The sequence below is a fragment of the Diplotaxodon limnothrissa genome, linkage group LG22, assembly GCF_057381915.1.
Source record: "Diplotaxodon limnothrissa isolate DT_005_m linkage group LG22, D_limnothrissa_male_GT1.1, whole genome shotgun sequence".
NCBI classification, from domain to species: domain Eukaryota; kingdom Metazoa; phylum Chordata; class Actinopteri; order Cichliformes; family Cichlidae; genus Diplotaxodon; species Diplotaxodon limnothrissa.
In genome coordinates, this window is record NC_140616.1 from 4,194,093 (window position 1) to 4,215,349 (window position 21,257).

The 21,257-nt window shown below is 36.4% G+C and overlaps 2 protein-coding genes and 1 long non-coding RNA gene across 3 annotated transcripts; 2 read left to right on the top strand and 1 right to left on the bottom strand.

Moving 5' to 3' along the window:
* Positions 1-3,984: 3,984 nt before the first annotated feature.
* LOC146609217 (uncharacterized) lies at positions 3,985-9,039 on the top strand. The gene is made up of 9 exons (XM_085346570.1): positions 3,985-4,352; positions 5,491-5,703; positions 5,947-6,082; positions 6,282-6,775; positions 6,957-7,267; positions 7,379-7,554; positions 7,916-8,088; positions 8,270-8,484; positions 8,780-9,039. The coding sequence occupies exons 1-9, from the start codon at positions 3,985-3,987 to the stop codon at positions 9,037-9,039; spliced, it is 2,346 nt and encodes a 781-aa protein (XP_085202696.1).
* Positions 9,040-9,508: 469 nt separating this feature from the next.
* Positions 9,509-11,229, bottom strand: LOC146609218 (uncharacterized). Its single transcript, XM_085346972.1, has 2 exons — positions 10,778-11,229; positions 9,509-10,262 (listed from the first exon to the last, which is right to left on the bottom strand). Exons 1-2 carry the CDS (start codon positions 11,098-11,100, stop codon positions 9,509-9,511), a joined length of 1,077 nt encoding a protein of 358 aa, XP_085203098.1. The 5' UTR covers positions 11,101-11,229.
* A 1,415-nt stretch (positions 11,230-12,644) lies between these two features.
* LOC146609219 (uncharacterized) lies at positions 12,645-14,732 on the top strand. Its single transcript, XR_014905064.1, has 3 exons — positions 12,645-12,797; positions 13,250-13,342; positions 13,640-14,732. It is a non-coding gene; the product is annotated as an uncharacterized LOC146609219 (long non-coding RNA).
* Positions 14,733-21,257: the final 6,525 nt, after the last annotated feature.

Here is a 21,257-nt window from a genome sequence, read left to right on the forward strand (position 1 = left end):
CATAGGCATAATCTGCCTAAGTCACTTTTATTAGACAAAAGAAATGATGTTGGGTTTTGTTCTTTTTCCATACTTTTCCTCACATATACTTAAATGTTCTGTGAAAATATCAATTAAAAATATGCATGTGATATTTAGAAAATTAGTTTTTTCTTGTTTTCCGAAAACACAAAAAAATGACTAAGGCAATTATGCTATCAAGCTAACGATATATATTCCAACCAAAGTCTGAATATATAGAATGATCTTTTGAATATATAGAATGAAGCTTGAATATATAGAATGAAACTTGAATATATAGAATGATCTTTTGAATATATAGAATGAAACTTGAATATATAGAATGATCTTTTGAAAATATAGAATGAAACTTGAATATATAGAATGAAGCTTGAATATATAGAATGAAACTTGAATATATAGAATGATCTTTTGAATATATAGAATGAAACTTGAATATATAGAATGAAACTTGAATATATAGAATGAAGCTTGAATATATAGAATGAAACTTGAATATATAGAATGATCTTTTGAATATATAGAATGAAACTTGAATATATAGAATGATCTTTTGAATATATAGAATGAAACTTGAATATATAGAATGATCTTTTGAATATATAGAATGAAACTTGAATATATAGAATGAAACTTGAATATATAGAATGATCTTTTGAATATATAGAATGAAACTTGAATATATAGAATGAAACTTGAATATATAGAATGATCTTTTGAATATATAGAATGAAACTTGAATATATAGAATGAAACTTGAATATATAGAATGATCTTCTGAATATATAGAATGAAACTTGAATATATAGAATGATCTTTTGAATATATAGAATGATCTTTTGAATATATAGAATGATCTCTTGAATATATAGAATGAAACTTGAATATATAGAATGATCTTTTGAATATATAGAATGATCTTTTGAAAATATAGAATGAAACTTGAATATATAGAATGAAACTTGAATATATAGAATGTATGAACCTCATTTTTAGAGATGATGTGTTTCTGAATTCTCTGCCTTTACAAAATGGCATCAGCTGAACTATTTCAGTACTTTTTAGAGCTTGACAACTGTTTTGCGACAGCTGTTCAAACTGCAAATGGTAGAAATAATTTGAATTTATACTATGTCACCTTGAAGAACACGTTTTCATTATTGCAACATTTCTAGTGCTCATGAATAATGTTCAACAAAATGTTTCTGGGAGAAGATTATGCACACTTCTTGAGGGAATTTATCAATCACTGATGGAGATGTCAACTGAGCTAACACTTCGAGCAGAAGCTGAAGCACATGTTATGGGCTCATTATATCATTCTACATCTCAAAGAGGAAGGTCAAGGTAAGTGATAAAAATGGAAACAAATTCATTCATAATGTGTATGGCACTTGAAAGAGTCAAGAGATGGCAAACAAGATAATGAATGCAAGAAATAAGAAAGAAGTTAACATATTTCTTCTTTTGTTTCTAACTCTTTTAGGTACAACATACCAGCTACTCAGCTGACTGCACTCAAAAAAATGAATGAGGTGGATTGTTCAGTGTATATTAATTATTTATTTTCATTTTACTTAAAATATATGTTTTTGTTAAGTTAACATATGTTTTTCTAATCAAGTCTACGTAATTGTGTCTATTATTCAACGTACATAATACTAATGTGTTACTTGATCGCATAACATTTAAGTTAAGTCAATTAGGATCGATATACCTTGTATATCCACAAGGTGGCAGTAATGCAAAAACAGTTGTAATGAAACCGCGCAGAACAAGAAGGTTTCACGGCTTGTGCCTGCTCATGCGCAAGACTTCAAATTTAACTGAAAAAGGCTGTTTTGGCGCCAAGCTGCTGTTTCTTTGAGAGGTAAGACCACTTTTTTCTTTGACTATGTTGTGTAGTATCTATATGTCCAGCATGGTTATATTTTGCGTTTGTCTTACAAGACATGTTATATCGTTTGCGTGTGCTTGTTTTACATTAGTTTTACTGGGTCCTGGACATGCTTATTTTGTGGACTGTGTAAGAAACATTTTTATTGTTTTTTGTTTTATTAAGGGATTAGCTACAGGGGTTCATGGGGTTATTCTTTCAAGGGGTTATTTTTCCATTTGCTTTCTTGGGATTCCTTTTCTGTAATCCGAGAGTCGGAAATATCGAATAGGATAGCAAGGATAGCATAAAGTGACATTTAAAATCCAAAAAGTCAAGGGCGAAAGCCACTGTGACACCATTGTTCTGCTCTATCAGTAATCTGTATTATGTAAAAATGGTCTGTAAATACAACATGTTTCCTAGCGGAGTTATACATATCAATGTAGTTATAAATTACAGTTTGTGAAAGTACACACTTAATTTTTTTAATAAAATTATTCAAGACATATGAGTGGACAGACAATGGAGGTCGACAGACCTGGTGATAATTGCTTCTATAGAAAGTTAGCACATGGCAGTGTCAATCTCTTGCTTTTCTTCTGAGTAGTATTTTATTTAGTTGTAATTCAAACAATAATTTGCTTCTTGAAATTAAGGAATAAATTTTTTTTTTTCTTTATAAATCTCAGATCCTGCCTTTACCTGCTCCCTCCTATACTGATGTGGTGTATGTGGTATTGCTGAGCTTGTATATGAGGTGCCGTAAGGGACATTATTACTAAAACGCTCTCACACACACAACTGAAATGCTCTCACACACACTACTGAAACGCTCTCACACACACAACTGAAATGCTCTCACACACACTAGTGAAATTTTAGCTCTCACACACACTACTGAAACGCTCTCACACACACTACTGAAATGCTCTCACACACACTACTGAAACGCTCTCACACACACAACTGAAATGCTCTCACACACACTAGTGAAATTTTAGCTCTCACACACACTACTGAAACGCTCTCACACACACTACTGAAACGCTCTCACACACACTACTGAAACGCTCTCACACACACTACTGAAACGCTCTCACACACACTACTGAAATGCTCTCACACACACTACTGAAACGCTCTCACACACACTACTGAAACGCTCTCACACACACTACTGAAATTTTACCTCTCACACACACTACTGAAATGCTCTCACACACACAACTGAAATGCTCTCACACACACTAGTGAAATTTTAACTCTCACACACACTACTGAAACGCTCTCACACACACTAGTGAAATTTTAACTCTCACACACACTACTGAAACGCTCTCACACACACTACTGAAATGCTCTCACACACACTACTGAAACGCTCTCACACACACTACTGAAATGCTCTCACACACACTACTGAAACGCTCTCACACACACTAATGAAATTTTACCTCTCACACACACTACTGAAATGCTCTCACACACACTACTGAAATGCTCTCACACACACTAGTGAAATTTTAACTCTCACACACACTACTGAAACGCTCTCACACACACTACTGAAACGCTCTCACACACACTACTGAAATGCTCTCACACACACTACTGAAACGCTCTCACACACACTACTGAAATTTTACCTCTCACACACACTACTGAAACGCTCTCACACACACTACTGAAAATCCAAGGCATTTCAGTTGAACAGGAAGGCATTTCAGTTAAACAGGAAGGCGTTTCAGTTGAACAGGAAGGCATTTCAGTTAAACAGGAAGGCGTTTCAGTTGAACAGGAAGGCATTTCAGTTAAACAGGAAGGCGTTTCAGTTGAACAGGAAGGCGTTTCAGTTAAACAGGAAGGCGTTTCAGTTAAACAGGAAGGCGTTTCAGTTGAACAGGAAGGCATTTCAGTTAAACAGGAAGGCGTTTCAGTTGAACAGGAAGGCGTTTCAGTTGAACAGGAAGGCATTTCAGTTAAACAGGAAGGCGTTTCAGTTGAACAGGAAGGCGTTTCAGTTGAACAGGAAGGCATTTCAGTTAAACAGGAAGGCGTTTCAGTTGAACAGGAAGGAGTTTTAGATGAACAGGAAGTTGTGTCCAGACCAGGAAAGTGAAGGAAAAAGTGGTACACTTCAAACCACTACACAGATGTCTACTCAGCAACCTGCTAGTAGCCTAAGTGAAGCAGCCGCATTACTCAACAGTATATTATCCTCAGCAGAGACCATCAGAACTTTGTCAAATGCCACAGTCGTGGGGCAGCAACCTGTTGCAAGTACCAGTGTGGACGGACTGGATAGTCACTTAACATCCCTCTTTCCCTCACGTCAACGTAGCAGCTTGCCCATGCCAGCGACATCTACAGTCAGGAGAGAATGTGCACCTGCACCACGTTATCAAACTCGGCAATGCTTCGGCAGCTGGACATCAGGCACCAGAAGAAAAAGGTAGTTACAAAGTTTAATGAGTTTGTATTCACTTGCCTGAAATGGGGCCATATGTAATAGTCTGATATTTAATAATATACTGCAGGGCTCGCAAAATCGCTAGCCCGACGTCCTGGGGCTAGCGATTTTTCCAGGCTACCAAAATCTATCTCTGCCCTGCCCGTCGGGCTATCGTAGGAAGGAAAAATATATGTCTATGCTTTTGCATTCTTTCGGAAATGTAGCTGGGTAATTATGTCATTGGCATCGGTGAGCCACTGTCAATATGTGACATATTGAAATCGCGTTTGAATTTGCGCTTGTTTTTTGCTTTCACTTTGCAATTATGTGTTATGCAACTGTGTATAGAGAGCGACAGCACTGATCTGTGAGTGATGATAATTTGCGCACCAATTCCTCTGACATCGTCTTATCAATCGTTAGCTTACTATGCAAACATGACAAGTGAAATCTCCCGCAGCTTAAACATGTGAGAGGTTGATTGCGCAGAGAATCGCTGAGCGTTATGTGTGTGTGTGTGTGTGTGTGTGTGTGTAAAAGCAGCAGGATTTATATTTTAGTTCTGCTGAGCCAAATAAGACAGGTCAGGGTGAAGAAGTGACAGCCAAAGAAAAGCTTACCACAAAACGGAGAAGTTATGACAAATCAGACTATAAGGCAAAAAGAAAGTGCAGCTTTATGGTTTCATGGACAAAATAATTTCTGTGGGTGCAATGACGAGCTAAATAACCAGGGCTGCACATAAGTGGTCCGCAGGTGCGCATTCGCTGTCAAAACAAAAGACACGCACAAGATAAGAAGTTGCAACGCGTGTTTGCGTACATAGGATTTTCTGGAGGAGGACAGACATTTGTTTAGAACTCTTAAAGATGTCGAAGAAGCTCCTTTAAGCAATTACTTTGGTTTTCCTCCACCTCCAAAGAAATGTCAGAAGGAGTCCGAACCACAAAAGAAGCGCGTATTCTCGGAAAAGTATAAAAAAAAGTATATAAAATTAACCCTTATGTTTGCCTAACTACAACAATTTTGTCTATGAAAGCATTCTGTGTAGGGGTTTGGATAGTGTTCTGCTGTCTGCATCTCAGTATTATTAGTTATCACTTGCTGTTGTTTATGGTATCTAATATTTATATTTCAGAGCTATGGCCCAGCAGCATGACCATTTCAACAAAGATGTTATACTACTTCCAACTCCATCATGGGGAGTAGTGTGCAAACAAGGTTCAAAATTATGGTTACACAAACATGGGCACATCCTCAGTGCTTTTGAATTCCAGAAGACCTGGGACAACCAAACTGTCGTGAAACACCTCAAGGAAAGCTTTGGTGAACGCCTTCCAGAGGATGTCAGGTAAAATACTATTGTTTATTGTTACTGTGTGTATTCATGTAATGACTTGTACTTAAAGATAATATACCAAAGTAAAGAAGTTTAAAATATCATTCATCATTATAAAAACATATGACTATACCAGTAGAATTTAAGTCATAAAAGCATACACACAAACAGAACAATATATAATAAAATATTTAACTAATACTTAAAATATTTAACTAATTAGCAATTGCTGTTGTCCCTATTTATTTTTTGTAGCCTCGAGTTTCTAATGGCTTGTGGCAATAAGCTGGTGTCTCCAAAGCTCCAAGTTGGTCAGGAGCTGAATGGGATGCTGATCCTAAAGGTTTTTAAAACCAAAGCCCTCTATGTAAGGCCATCAAGGACACTTTTAGTAAGTTACTAAAAGAATGAAAAGTAATCATGATTTGGGAAAAAACATGTCAACAATTGGGCTTCTAACAAAATAGAATATATTTATTTAAAACAAGTGTTTGGGAGCAATCAATATGGATATTTCTTATTTTAATCTTTTTAAGATAAGCTATAATTACTTGCTTTTGATATATGTTTTTGGTCTTTTTCTGTTGAAGAGTGAATCAGATGAAGACAAAGATCCTTCCCACATCAGCTCCAAATCAGCATTAAGCAGTTGTGCAACTGATAAGGACAGTGACAATGATTGTTTTGAAGTTGATAGTTCAAAAATCCAACAAGACATGAGCAGCCAAGTCACTACAAGGTTAAGAAGTCATGTTAAAGGTGATAACCCTGGCACTAGCAGTGATGAAGAAGATGATACTGGGACCAACTGTATTCGAAGGAGTGTTGGTAAAAGGCAACGAGCAAAGCAAGGAAGTGATGGGAACAGCATTTGTGATGAAGGCTACATGGCAAGAAGTGATGACAAACCTAGCACAAGCAGTCACAGCAGAGATTTCAATGCAAGAAGTGAAGACATCCCTGCCATGAGCGTTAATGATGAAGATTATTCTTCATATTTAACTCTCGTGGCATCGCTTTCTGGCGATTCTTCAGATGATGAGGATTTAAATCAAGCTATAATTGCGAGCTTGGAGAATCAGATGTGAGTAACAAACATACAGAATTTGAGTTTGAGACATAATTTGGGCTTTCCAGAATTGTCAAATCAATATAAACCTTTAAAGCTTTAACTCTCTATGATCAGTGTGACACATATTCTCAAATTCTGTAACATGACTACATGGCTGATATATTTTATTTTCTGTTTTATTTTCTTTTTTTAGTGCAGAAAAAGTCCCTGTTCAAGAGATACTGCTGGAACTATCAAGCAAAATTAGCACAAAACAGCAGTGCAAATTTAATATAAATCGCTCTGCTGTGTGGGAGGGAGCCTTGCGTGGTTTTCAAAGGCTATCTTATGATCCCAACTTGATGATCTGTGTGAAATTCTCAGATGATATGGGGAAAAATGAGGAAGGGGTTGATTTAGGTGGGCCAAGGAGGGAATTCTTGAGACTATTGATGGACACCATTGCCAGGTCAGCCATGTTTGAGGGGAAAGAAAACTGCAAGAACTTGGCTCTTGACAGTACTGGTAATTACCTATTTTTCTAAGATTAATAGTGGGAACTGTTTAACTGATATTTATTTTTACAGGCAACATTACTGACAATTTTGCTTTTCCTTTTATTCTGTTGCTTTGCAGCTCTCAGAGGGGACTGGTACTACATCTCTGGGAGAGCCATTGCAGTGAGCTTGGTACATGGTGGTCCACCACCTAACTTTCTGTCACCAACAGTATTTTCCCTTCTGGTTGGAAATTCAGCAAATCCAGCCCTGGAAGACATAGCTGACCTAGAACTCTTTGAGAAAGTCCGAAAGGTCTCTATATGTTTGTTTTATAAATCTTATAGTGAATTGAAAATAGTTTGTGTTCCAGTTTTCTTTTGCAGGGAATGTTTATCCGGATCAGTCTGGCCATTGCTGAATGCCAAGTTTTTATATTTTGCTGCTATATTAAACTAAGATTCAGTAGATAAGGGTAGACGAAAGAGTATATTTTATCATTTTTTAAGCACATTGTAAACATATTAAAAAAATATGTGTAGTCATTTGACTTCCAATGTACGTGCGGGCATATTGTGATTGTGTAGACCACTGGTGGCTGGGTTCCTTCTAATAGGTTATAAGACTACTGAGTAACTTCCATAACAAGCCCTTCCTCTGCTCTTTGTGATGCTAGATATCTCAAAGTACAACCCTTGAGGACCTTGAAAAGTCAAAAGAACCTCTGCTTGATTACTTGGCCAATGCAGGATGCCTGAGGCCTATGCGTTCACTAAGAGACAGGGATCTGCTGGTACATGATATTGTCATGTTTCAGGTCATCCACAGGGTTCAAGGTCCATTTCAAAGGTATTTTGGTATTCTGTGTTTTTCAGATTAATTAAAATGTGATAAAAATCTTACCTATTAATCAAAATGGCCAGTTAATAACCTAGTATAACTGATTGTGCCAAATTGATAATATACAATTAACTTAGAAGCATGAAATTGCAGAATTATTGAATAAAATTCCTTTGTGCTGTTTATCCAGATTTTGTGAAGGTCTGAAAACTCTTGGGGTTCTCGAGAAAATGAGGAGGCATCCAGACAGTTTTCGCCCTCTGTTCTGCTATGAGCCACATATGCTGACTGCTGACCAGGTGGATGATCTTTTCAACATTCATCTATCTCCAGAAGGAAGCAACAGAAGAGCTGCTGAGGAGACAGTTGTTACCTTCTGGAGAGACTATCTCCAAGATGCAGAAGGTAATTGTCACTTTAGTGCACAATAAATAGATGTAACGATTTATAGGTTAGCATTTCTGAAATCTTTATTTTAATTAAATAACATACTCATATAACAATAACACCACATTACCCTCTTGGTTGTAGTAACATTTTTACATAGTTCTTTGAGACTATTGAAAGATGAAAAGCATGCTCTATAGTCATTGCAATAACAGTCATTAAGATTCTTGCTTTAGATTTGTACTCACTGACAATTTATGTTGGCCAAATGAAATAACCTTTTAACACTTTTTTCCTTCTCTGTTTTATGCAGAAGAAGAAGGACCTTCCAAATTACAGAAGATATTGGCCTTTGCAACTGGAGCAACTGCGGTGCCACCTATTGGCTTTTCCCCAGCACCCTCGATTGAGTTCATTCATAGAGGAGACGATGACTTCTCTTCTACACCAATTTTCCCTCTTGCCAACACGTGTGTTAACTGCATTAGGCTGCCACTGCATGTTTCATACCAGCTGTTCAAGGAGAAGTTTGATTTTGCATTAGGTAACACTTACGGCTTTGGCAGGGTATGAACACATTATGCTGGAGGAGTTTGCGTGTTTCTCTTTTGTATTGGTCTCTCTTTTGATTCAAAGTGAGTATTGAGTATTAACTTGTTAAGGTTTTAATATTTCCAAATTTACCTGCTTCAGTCAAATTGATGTTTTAAGACATCAATTTGACAAGAAGTGATTGTTCTTCAGGATTCATACAGGTAGATACCAATTGTTTAACAGCACGTCAGAAGTTAATTTAGATTGTTGAGTTTGAATATACAAAATTTGTGTCACTTTACTCATTTCATGTGTATGTCCATCGGTTTTTGATTTGGTTGTCTTTGTGTCTGTTTATTCTTCTGCCTGTGTCAGTTTCTGTTTGACAACAGAGCTGTCATTTTATCATTTTAAAGAAAATGGTTTCAATATGTTAGTTTCGATCACATATGTTTTCTGAAATGTTTTTTTTATATATCTTTTTTTTATTTTTTGCAAAATATTTTATTTAATGTAGAAGGTGTAAAAGTGAAGAAAACACATCTATTCCATGATTTCCATCATTTTCTAATGGATTCACTTGTTGAATTATGTTCATTGCAGTCTCATTTATGTTGATGTCAATAGCTGGAATATTGACATTATTGTTTGTTTGAAGTTCTGGTAATGGCCCTTCTTCATCAACGCCATAATAGTTATCAACATGAAAAATGTCATTTATAAACGACAGGATTCCCACATTGTTTGTGACACCTGTATGCCACAGCTGAAGAGGGGTCTGTCCTCCTTGTGTAGAGAGACCATGGTTGTTCCACTGATTGACAAATTCTGTTAATGCTCTTTCAATCCTTGGCAAATAAACATAATGCAGACAAAAAAGATGTAGCTCATTCAGTGAATCCAACATACCCTGTTCTTCCATAAAGTTAAAGATATTTATAAAGTGTCTTGATACAACTCTGTTGAGTTCTGCCCACAGTCTTTCAATTCTTTGGTTATGTACTGAAACACCTGTAATAACACTGCCTACTCCTCTTCTCTGTAACATAAAACGAGCAACCTGTATATTTTCCATACCATGATCACACCTGACCCTTAAGGGCAAACCAAAGTTTTGTATTCCTTCCAAAAATAATGACAAGACACTTGAGGCTCTGTTATTGGATAAGCAACGTAAGTATATGATAGTTCGGCTGAAGCCATCAACACAGCCATGCAGGACCAAGCGCCATCTAATCAATTTGTGGTTGCCGTCAAAATGCCTGTTGAGAGATCAGAAAGCATTACTACAGTTCCACATGTTTGTTCATATTATTTAGTAGTGAATTCCTGACCCTGTACTTAAACAAAAACTAGAGGTTTCATTTTGTACATTTACTTCAACAACAGCACACCTCTGTCTCTCTCACACACACACACACACACGTGCACACACATACACACAGTGGCATAAAATGTCTTTTTCCACACTACGTTTACCTGGCACAATTGATGTTAGAGATTAAAATTGTGATGTAAAATAAAGGATTAAACAACTCAACAGTATATACATTAGACAACATCTAAATTGATGTACTATGAATCCCCCAAATATTTAACATACTTATATCAATTTCAGTTTTTTTGGTTATTGTTATTTTTTTATTATTATTATCTTATGCTGATCATATAGATTAACTTCAGTAATGTTTTGAATGAAGGACCATTAATTTTGATGTATTGTGTTAATACTTTTAAACACAAGGCCTGATCATTTGTTTCAAACCAGTGAACTTACCATAAGTGGTTGGGGGCCTGAACACTATAGATCCTTCGCCTTATCGCATGACGACGTCTAAATTCACGTCCAATAGGATCCACTTCCTGTAGACTTTGTCTGACCCTCCAACGTTGAACTCTTAAGCCACGAGATCTCAGACTTCCAAGAATGTATACTTCCCCTGCATTTGGAGTGTTCTGTAGGATATCCGTCACAAGGCCATTCAGTTCTTGATTTGAAATATCCACATAGCTTAATGGCTCAACTCCCAAAGTTTGTCTGTGTCTGTACAGGGTTCTTCGACTTATTCCAAAGCATGATGCAATTCTCTGCCATGTCATACCAATGGAAACAAAGTGAGAAATCTGTTCAGCAGATATAGTGTATCGTGGCCGACCTGGATGACCACTCAAGGTGGTTGGGGGTAACAATCTGTGGGTCACATAAGCAGATCTCTGTCTAGCATCATATTCATGTAGCAAGCTGCAAAAGCATCTATACAAGGATTGTAGTAGGTTGGTGGCAACCCTATTATTGGGATCATATCGAGATACAGCAGCAAGAAATTCTGATAGAGTTCGTGTATGATCATCTAGCTCTCTATAAAGCCGCTCTTGTCTGATATTGTCCGAATTTTCATTTTGGAGCGCCCCAATACATTGCAGAGCACAAGTAAAAAATCTTTCAACATCTTCTTCATTGGTTCTCACCTCAAAAAACAAAGAAAGTATGTAAAAAATGACAAGGATCTGATGTAATTTCATTGTAGATGAGGTACTGTCAGACACAGTCTTTCCAGATTATACGGGCAGCTAGCATAGCCAGGATGCCCCGACTTGTTGCAATAGGCTGCTACCCTACAACAATGTTTGGATAGTCACTGATGAAGGCAAAATATTTTTCAATTATACCTCTAACAGACTGTTGTCGACGTCACCGCGGTGTTAGCTGTGCATTAATGTGTTATTTGTTTTTCCTCACCTTCCTGTGCAGCTAAAATGCCTTCCTGTTCAATTGAAATCCTCTTGGTTTTCATTAGTGTGTGTGAGAGCGTTTCAGTAGTGTGTGTGAGAGCGTTTCAGTAGTGTGTGTGAGAGCGTTTCAGTAGTGTGTGTGAGAGCGTTTCAGTAGTGTGTGTGAGAGCGATTCAGTAGTGTGTGTGAGAGCGTTTCAGTAGTGTGTGTGAGAGCGTTTCAGTAGTGTGTGTGAGAGCGTTTCAGTAGTTTGTGTGAGAGCGTTTCAGTAGTGTGTGTGAGAGGTAAAATTTCAGTAGTGTGTGTGAGAGCGTTTCAGTAGTGTGTGTGAGAGCATTTCAGTAGTGTGTGTGAGAGCGTTTCAGTAGTGTGTGTGAGAGCGTTTCAGTAGTGTGTGTGAGAGCGTTTCAGTAGTGTGTGTGAGAGCGTTTCAGTAGTGTGTGTGAGAGCGTTTCAGTAGTGTGTGTGAGAGCATTTCAGTAGTGTGTGTGAGAGCATTTCAGTTGTGTGTGTGAGAGCGTTTTAGTAATAATGTCCCTTACGGCACCTCATACTTGTATGTGGTATGTGAACTGTTATACTTTTAAAAACAAAACTGTTTTATAAGTTAAGTTTTCTTTTGTGACCCATCCCATGCCCCTGTTATTTCTTCTCCACATCTGAACCATGGTAAAGGTTGCAGTTCAAGGGCCTGAGGCATGAAATTCTTTTCAGATCAGCTGTGATCAATATTTTTTGGAACTTGATAAATAACAATAAAAGCTGTAATGGCTCCATTAGCATTTTGTGTAAATGTTTGTGTTAAAATTATAGCTTTAATGAGGTCTTACTACATTAGTTTTAGTTTGTATATGTGTACATATAGTATGTATATTTACAGTACAGTATGTTGTGTTTGTTGACATATTTTCAGGTGGAAGCAGAATATGTGAGGATTACTACTGCATGTTCCAAGGCTTTTTACACAACTTGACCAATACACTGACCAGCTCATAAAAGTCTTCAAGAAAAAAGGAGGCGTTGCAGGGAAGAAAATTAGACAAACTTTGGCCCCAGCCACACAGGTGCGTTATTCTGTTGGTAGCAAAATATTATGGCTAATAAGATCATTTTCAAATTTAAACAGCTAGTGTATGGTAGCTGCACAGTGCACTTACATTTATATTAAGCAAGACAAAGTTTGGTACTCAAAACGTTGGAAAATTTAAATTACCTAAACATATGTAAAATCTGATCCCTTGATTTAGGTTAAACCAGAAGTGAATGTTTTTATGTTATGTTTTGAATGCAAAAAAGATGATGTATTAGTTTGTCTTTACCTCCATTATGGACATATATAATGTGGTGGAAACCCTGCCCAACAGGTTAACTATTCATGTCCATGTGATGATTAGTTGGTCTTGTGTACATGTCTATCTGTGCAGTGGATATGTCATTCATTTTGCGTATAATGTGAGTTTCTGTCATCCTAAAGTATATCTGTTTTCTCTTCCTGTATCTCTGCCACTCTCTACAGAAGGAAACCATTGAAAAGGGGAGGGAGTGTGTCCTCAGGGCACTACCTTTTTACCTGAATGAAGACCCAAGCATCCTCTTCAAAGAATAATTGGTTGGTAATTTTAGTTTAGTTTTTTATCTGTATTAAACCAAATTTTGAATAACTAATGTTGTTGCATGTTGTAATGTTGTTGTTGTTGTAATTTGCATGGAACCTGTTTAAATGTTTTGGGAAATCTTCTTGTATACCCAAACTATTTATATTTATCGTTGAATCTGTAGTCTAAAATAGTGGCGCACTGGGGTGCATGTTCCTAATATTGTGTTTACGTCATTAAAGGGTAGCTTTGGCCCTTTTTCTTTCTTTTTTTAAAACTGGATGCCATTTTTCTATGTTTTTGTGTCTAAGCTACAGCTGTTCAGAGGGAGCTGGAACAAATTACCCTTGCTATCTTTACCATCGAAAGAGCTGATGCCAGCACTCCTCCAGCCGATGTGGGTATAACCATCTAGTGTGTCCTGCATGACCTGGAAGACCTGGCCTCTGCATGTGCACTCTTAATGGGTGGGATATATGCACTGAATCTCAGTTAACCTCAAGACTGAAAGCTAAGAGACAATCAAAAGTATTGAGATTTAAAGGATTTAATTGAGAGATGATACTGCACCAGAAATGTTGAAGGGTGGTGTGTATATTAGCGTTCAAGGCATATTGTTATGAGGTGGAAATATATTCATATTCAGTTTGTGTTACATTGTGTGCATTGTAAAGGTAATTGCAATACATACTAAAAATAAGGGTAAGTTAGGAGGTTGATCTGATATCCTCGTGTTGGTGTTGTTCCCAGATCATCATACTAAATGTTGTTCCAGGATCAACATTGCAAGTGACCAATCAGAATGTTGTGACGTCATACTTTTGCGACTTCGGGAAAAACCGGCGTAAAACAAAAAACTGTACTTAAGCTGCGTGAAACCGCCTCTGTCCGCCGATCAACTGACCCTAACCCTAACCGTAACCCTTTAATAAACAGTAAGCAGAATTGATATTGTCCTTGCAACATTGGAATTTCATAAATGCACGAATGGCTTGGAATAGAATAACGTCACAACAATGTGATTGGTCACTTGCAATGTTGAACCTGGAACAACATTTTCATGATGGTCTGGGAACAACACCAACACGAGGATATCAGATCATCCAAGTTGGGAATGCAGGATGAATGTATATTTTGTGGACTTTTAAAGACGAACAATTGTTTCCATGTTAAAATGTTTACATCTGAAGTTTTTTGCCCAAACACTGGTAAAATAAATGTTGACAGTGGCGAGTGTTAAATGGTTACTGCTGTGCTGTTGCAAAAAAACTGAACGCTGACAAGCTGTTTTATTGTTAGACCATAATGTTGGCATGTTTTGTTAAAGTTTTATTTGGGATGGTGATGTAATTTTCTTTGATTGCTAATATCAGTGGACTATTTATTATTATTATTATTATTATTATTATTGTTGTTGTTACATTTTTTTTTTTTTAAATTGTGGCTGTTGAGGTGGACACTTCACTTTGCATTGTTAAAGGAAAGCACTTCATTGGCATTGTGTTACTGGACTGACCCTAAGCAATCATTGCAAATAGCAACTTTGCTATCCATTTTAGACACTAAAAGAAAAAAACACTCACAGACCTTACTAGCATCACATGTGCATAACTCAAGTGTCATCTTATCAATGTGTTATGTGATCTTCAATGCGTTTTTTTTTCTCTTCTATTTCTGGTAGATACAGACATTTAATTTAAAGTCTTGATGTTGCATCTGTCTACATACTGTTAATTACTAACCCTAATGAGCTGTTGTGTTTTATTTTGGACTGGGTTTACACAAATGCTCACTGAATGTGTTGGCAATAAAATAAATTTTAAAAAATAAGTTGGATGTACTTAATTCATTTGTGTGGAACCTGTTGACAAAATAGATTTATGTAAAACTAATAAAGCACAAGGTGGCTGAAAATATAATATTTGAATTAATCTAACTTAAATTTAACATTTTACTGCCACAAATAAGAAATGTGTTGAAGTAACTAATCTAAACTATCTAACCTGAAAATATATCATCTATGTTCATACAACATAACTTGATTTAGTTAGTCTTAAATATGTCTTGTTAATCTTAAGTAGTTTTTTTAAATTAGATGAACTAAAGATTTTTGCTTTAAACTAACATAATTCAATTTCGTGGAACCTGTTGACAAAATAATTTTAATTAAAGTCAACGTTTCATTTTTTTGAGTGTGACATGCGAGACTTGGGGTTTAGTTGGATGGCCATATCTCAAATGTTGTCAGTAAATGTTGGAACACTGTACAACCACAGGATACAACTAGTGGACTATGGAAATTTGCAATTTGAACAGCTGTCGCAAAACAGTTGTCAAGCTCTAAAAAGTACTGAAATAGTTCAGCTTATGCCATTTTGTAAAGGCAGAGAATTCAGAAACACATCATCTCTAAAAAAGAGGTTCATACATTCTATATATTCAAGTTTCATTCTATATATTCAAGTTTCATTCTATATATTCAAGTTTCATTCTATATATTCAAGTTTCATTCTATATATTCAGAAGATCATTCTATATATTCAAGTTTCATTCTATATATTCAAGTTTCATTCTATATATTCAAAAGATCATTCTTTATATTCAAGCTTCATTCTATATATTCAAAAGATCATTCTATATATTCAAGTTTCATTCTATATATTCAGAAGATCATTCTATATATTCAAGTTTCATTCTATATATTCAAAAGATCATTCTATATATTCAAGTTTCATTCTATATATTCAAGTTTCATTCTATATATTCAAAAGATCATTCTTTATATTCAAGCTTCATTCTATATATTCAAAAGATCATTCTATATATTCAAGTTTCATTCTATATATTCAAGTTTCATTCTATATATTCAGAAGATCATTCTATATATTCAAGTTTCATTCTATATATTCAAAAGATCATTCTATATATTCAAGTTTCATTCTATATATTCAGACTTTGGTTGGAATATATATATATATAATATTTTCCTAAAGGGCATTCCTATATATATATATATATATATATATATATATATATATATATATATATATATATATATATATATATATACGCTGTGTAAAAAGGAACACACAGATAAGCAAAAAGCACCAAGCTTTGTTAGTTTTTCCGGCTTTTGTTTGCCTCCTCTTCACCTCACACTTCTTTCATTTCACTTGTTTCTCAAATCGAGTTGTTATTCTGGACTCTGCTGTTATGAATGTGAAACAATGCATTTCTCATTTTATATTCTGATTTTGAATCAGCATTCGCTGCTTATAAACATAATTAATGAGGTGTGATGAAAAACATGTACTTGACATTTTGCCGTTTTATCTTCTAATTGTGGAACCAGAGTTCTTTCTCACGGCTGCTTTCTCTCCCGTCCAGAGCGGAGAAAGCGACTGCTGCTGTGGTTTATTCTTTACAAGTTCCCCGCTTGCTCTTCTCTCTTTAACAGATTCCTGTCACATTCACCGGCTTGCAGTTTCAGATTTAGCCGTCAAAATGAGAAAAATCTTTAGCCAATTAGCTTAATTTAACATCGCTTGTATCTCTGTAAATCACTACCTTCCTCAGTTGTCAGAATGACTCTCATTCACGTGTAATTACTACAAAATGTTCCCACCACAAGATATTTGCATGAAAACTGCGTCCTTGTTATCACTTTGACTGATCATCAAATGCTCGAAAGCCGTTTCATTGTAAGATGCTTGTAATTGTGAGTGCGCGGGGTTTATTTTTAGCTTCAACCTCATTGTAAAGTCTGCAGTACATTCAGCGCTAAAAGGTGAAAAATTAGCTTTTTTCTGCCTTATCTGGACTGAAACTATTACACAGCAGCAGAGAGTAAGAAATGAATGATCCCACAGCCTTACTGTTATCTTCCAGCCCATCATCGTTAATGGACCTGTGCCTGAGCGAGTGTGTGTGTGTGTGTGTGTGTGTGTGTGTGAGTGTGAGAGAGAGAGAGAGAAAGAAAGAAAGACAGAAAGAGATATTGTTGTTGTTCGTGTGTGTGTGTTTTCATTCTTTTTCCTCCCAACACTTGCTCTTTCCATGGCTGCCACAGTACATGTTGTCTTCTTGGCATAAATATAGAAAAGACAAGCAGCAGCCGGTCGCTCGGCCAGTCAGCCGGTTCGCAGACATTTAAAAATAGGCCCTAATCATCAGATGAAGGCTCAGGCGGACAGACAGGCGGCCATCTTGGTTCTTGTTTACGCTGCGGTGCTGTTGTAAATTGGACTCCGGGAATCGACTTCTGGGCTCGAAACGAAAAAGCCCACCTGCCTGCCAGAGTACAAATAAAGTGGAGAGAGACTGGTGGGCAAAATACAAAGAGGGTAACACTCAAATACACACACTTTACAGATTAAGATGGCACGTACGCACACTTGTGCATCGGCAAATAGACAAAATACACACTGTCACATGCAGGCGCTCACTCATGCAAGCATTTCACAACTATTTCTAATGACTAATCCCCCTCTTGGGATGACACTAGCTCCATTACTCATCCATTTTTGTTTTTCGAGTCAAATAGATGTTAACCTGTCATTAGTATCTAGATCATTAGCGTTTGATAAGAGAAGCTGCATTCAAAGCACTGAATTATTAGCAAAATATCTACTTTAAATATCAAAAGTGAAAATACTCATTAGGGGCAACTGTTATGTTTTTTGTTTTAATTGCACTCATATTTAAGCATTATTTTAATGTTTGTTCATCTGCTTTTAACTACTTTGCTAATGGGTTGTCAAGCTTGCAGAAAATTGCATCTTTTAAGCTCATCCTGTTAAGCGTATGTATTATATTGATTCTTTAAAATGTAATGAAATGGAAGAAACCAGAAGGGTTTTTTTGTTTATGTGGTTCTTAATCAAAAAAGTCCCACATATAAACACTGTAATATGAGATTAAAGGTAATGAATGAGAGATGACAAAAATAAAGGAATACAGAAAATTGGAATTATCTATGAACAACATTGTTGTAAAATTAGGGCCAATCTTCAAACTTAAGCAAATCAGACCCTGCTCACCATTTCAAAGAGCTCACATAATCTAATTTTTCATACCTATGTTCCCAAACATATTTCAACTTTCTAAATTTTTAATAAAAATATGCAGTTTTTTCAGTTTTGATCCGTTTATTCATTACCTTAATCAGTCACTCGTGTGATTTACAGTTCTTCATCATTAGGTGCTGTCAGTGCTGATGTCTCTATACCATACTAGTCACATGAAATACATCATAAATAGATTTAGACAACGCAGCCTTCCTTTGCACAAATTTCATTCTTAATTAAGGAGAAAAATTTGGAACTTCCAAACTGTGAGTTTAAGCCAACAGTCAAGTCCTGGTTAAAATCTGGCCACAAATGCAAAAACAACATTAGCTAGTTGTGTACATGAACTCTAGAAATGTTCGGTGATCAGTTGTTTTATTTTGGATTTTTCCTGCCACTATTTTTCCACCAGCAGCTTATAGATACTAATCTTTCTGCACAATTGAACAGCATGAAACAAATGACTCTGTAATATTACTCTACATCTATCTATAAATCTATGTACGCACTGCTTTCTTGTTCTTTTTCTTCACAAATAAACTACTAAATAAATGAAATAAAGTGATAATAAAGTTTACTACCTCGAACAAGTACTAAAATAGAACACCTGGCATTAATATCACCACGTCTCCCTCCTATCGCTGCACAGCTGGTCCACAACTGGACTCAGCATCTCATTAGGCATCTTAAGGTCAAAACAAGTCTAGACATCTCTTTAAAAATAAGGCCTAACTTTGGTAAAAAGTAATTTCTTTTAGACAGTGAAGCTGCAGTTTATTAGAGCATTCTTGTGACACTGTCTTAGTGTAAAGCAAAAAAATAACAAGCCAACAAGCAGTAGTTGAGTCGCCTTTAATTACCATTGTCTGCAATGGGCCTGGGATCACTGTGATGTCACAGACTGCTCTGTGGTCTTATGTTTAAACAGTATATATGGTTTAAATGATTAAAACTGACTTCCTAAATAACAAATTACCCATAAAGTTAATAAGGAGTTGTCTGCTGTTTCAGTGGCATTTCAGTATGTGTGCTGCAGCTTGTCAGATGTGCTCCACTTTCCAATATAGTGCACAAACATTCACCTGTCAACTATATAAAGCCAGTTTAGACATAGATGTCCAGGCACATCACTGAAAGGAGAAAAACACTTTATAATTTCTTCTTTTATCAAAACACTGACACTTTCAAACTACCGGAAAAAAAACAGTCCAGGAAAAAATAACTCATAATGTCAGACACTCCAGTTTGTTCTCATTTTTAACAGCCCCTCTGACATCTCAGAGATGTGTAGAAAGTGTCATAATATACTTGGTCATGGCAATAATGATGAGTTTCACTCACAAATAGACCCATCAGAACCAATCACATCCTAACCCAAACCACAATTGATTCATTTAAATCTAAGTAATTACTGATACCCAAATACAACCCAGTGGTTTTTGGTGCCTAAAACAAACCCAGCTGTGTGTGAAGAGAGACAAATCAAAAAGTCAAACAAGGAGACACAAAATCGCAGTTTAGGAAACCTGTGATGCTCCTTCCCTCCTACGTGCATTTCACTCTTTAAAACAGTACCATGAGCAAGTACAATGCATTTCAATTAAATAAAGTTGCAACTATAATATAGTGGATCACTCAACTCACATTTTTGTGAGTCACATGTATAGGTTCTCCCTCTTGTTTGTTGGTTGGTTGGTTGGTTGGTTGGTTTAAATCTGCCAGTCGACTCAGAATTACTGTCCACCTCAGCCACCTCCCTCTTACTCTAATTTGCTAAATGTATACACTGCTTTATTCATTCTTAAAATATTTGATCCACTGTCCATATAAAACATGTAATGTTAAAAATGTCATGGCACAGATAGTCAGACTGGAGGAAAGCTTATTAACGGTACAATTCAGATTCATTTTCCACACAAAATCCAAAATAATTCTGCATCCCAAAAAACATGGAAGCTGCACACATTCCAGCTAAGTTGGGATACTGATCCAAAGCAGGTTTGCTACAGTCTTAACAACATTCAACAAGTTGAAGCTTTGATAAATTGGGTCATGTCTCTAGCTTGCAGAGTGAGAAAGTGTGTTCGAGCGTGTGCACACGCTTGTGTGCATTTGTGTCATTCAGCAGTTGTGGGCTACAACTGTGAGAAATTACAACCACAGCTGTGAGCATAAATCATATTTGACTTAGTAGATGATACATATGAGAAGAGGTGCAGATTGGAATCATTAAAGTATTTCAATAGCAGCATCTTAGTAAGACTAGAAGCGCCGTTACCACACGTGGTGAACTAAAACAGAGTCCGCAGGACACAACAGAGGAAATACTCATGAATCTGTCAGGGGGTGTCTGGAGGCTGGATGCTAACCATATAATAATATGTGTGTGTCCTCACTTTCTCTGACGCTTGCACAGTGGATGTTGATGGGTGAGCACTTCAGTCTGGAAATAGCTCTCCCTTTAACCTGCCGAATGGCTTTGTAATAACATCCTGTATAATGTGCAGTGTAATGCCTTCTCAGATGATGATACATCTGCATTTGTTGGCAGAGAAAAAGGTCTGGTAAACGGTGCTCCCATGACCTGCACATAGATCGAAACCCTGGTTTGATAAATGGTCAAAGCTGATGCCATTACAAAGATGTATTTCCTCAGTGCAGCTCTGGTGATTTCAAATAGCAGGATGCTTATCATTGTTACTAAAAGCTACTTATCCTTGTCTGTCCTTAATTATATCATTCAAAGAACTGAATAGCAAGGAGCAAGAAAGATGTCGTAGCATGACTACAACCTGCTTTATACCACCAAAAAGAGAGATCATGGCTGACTTCAACTGTTACTAAACAGTTTCTTACAGACCTG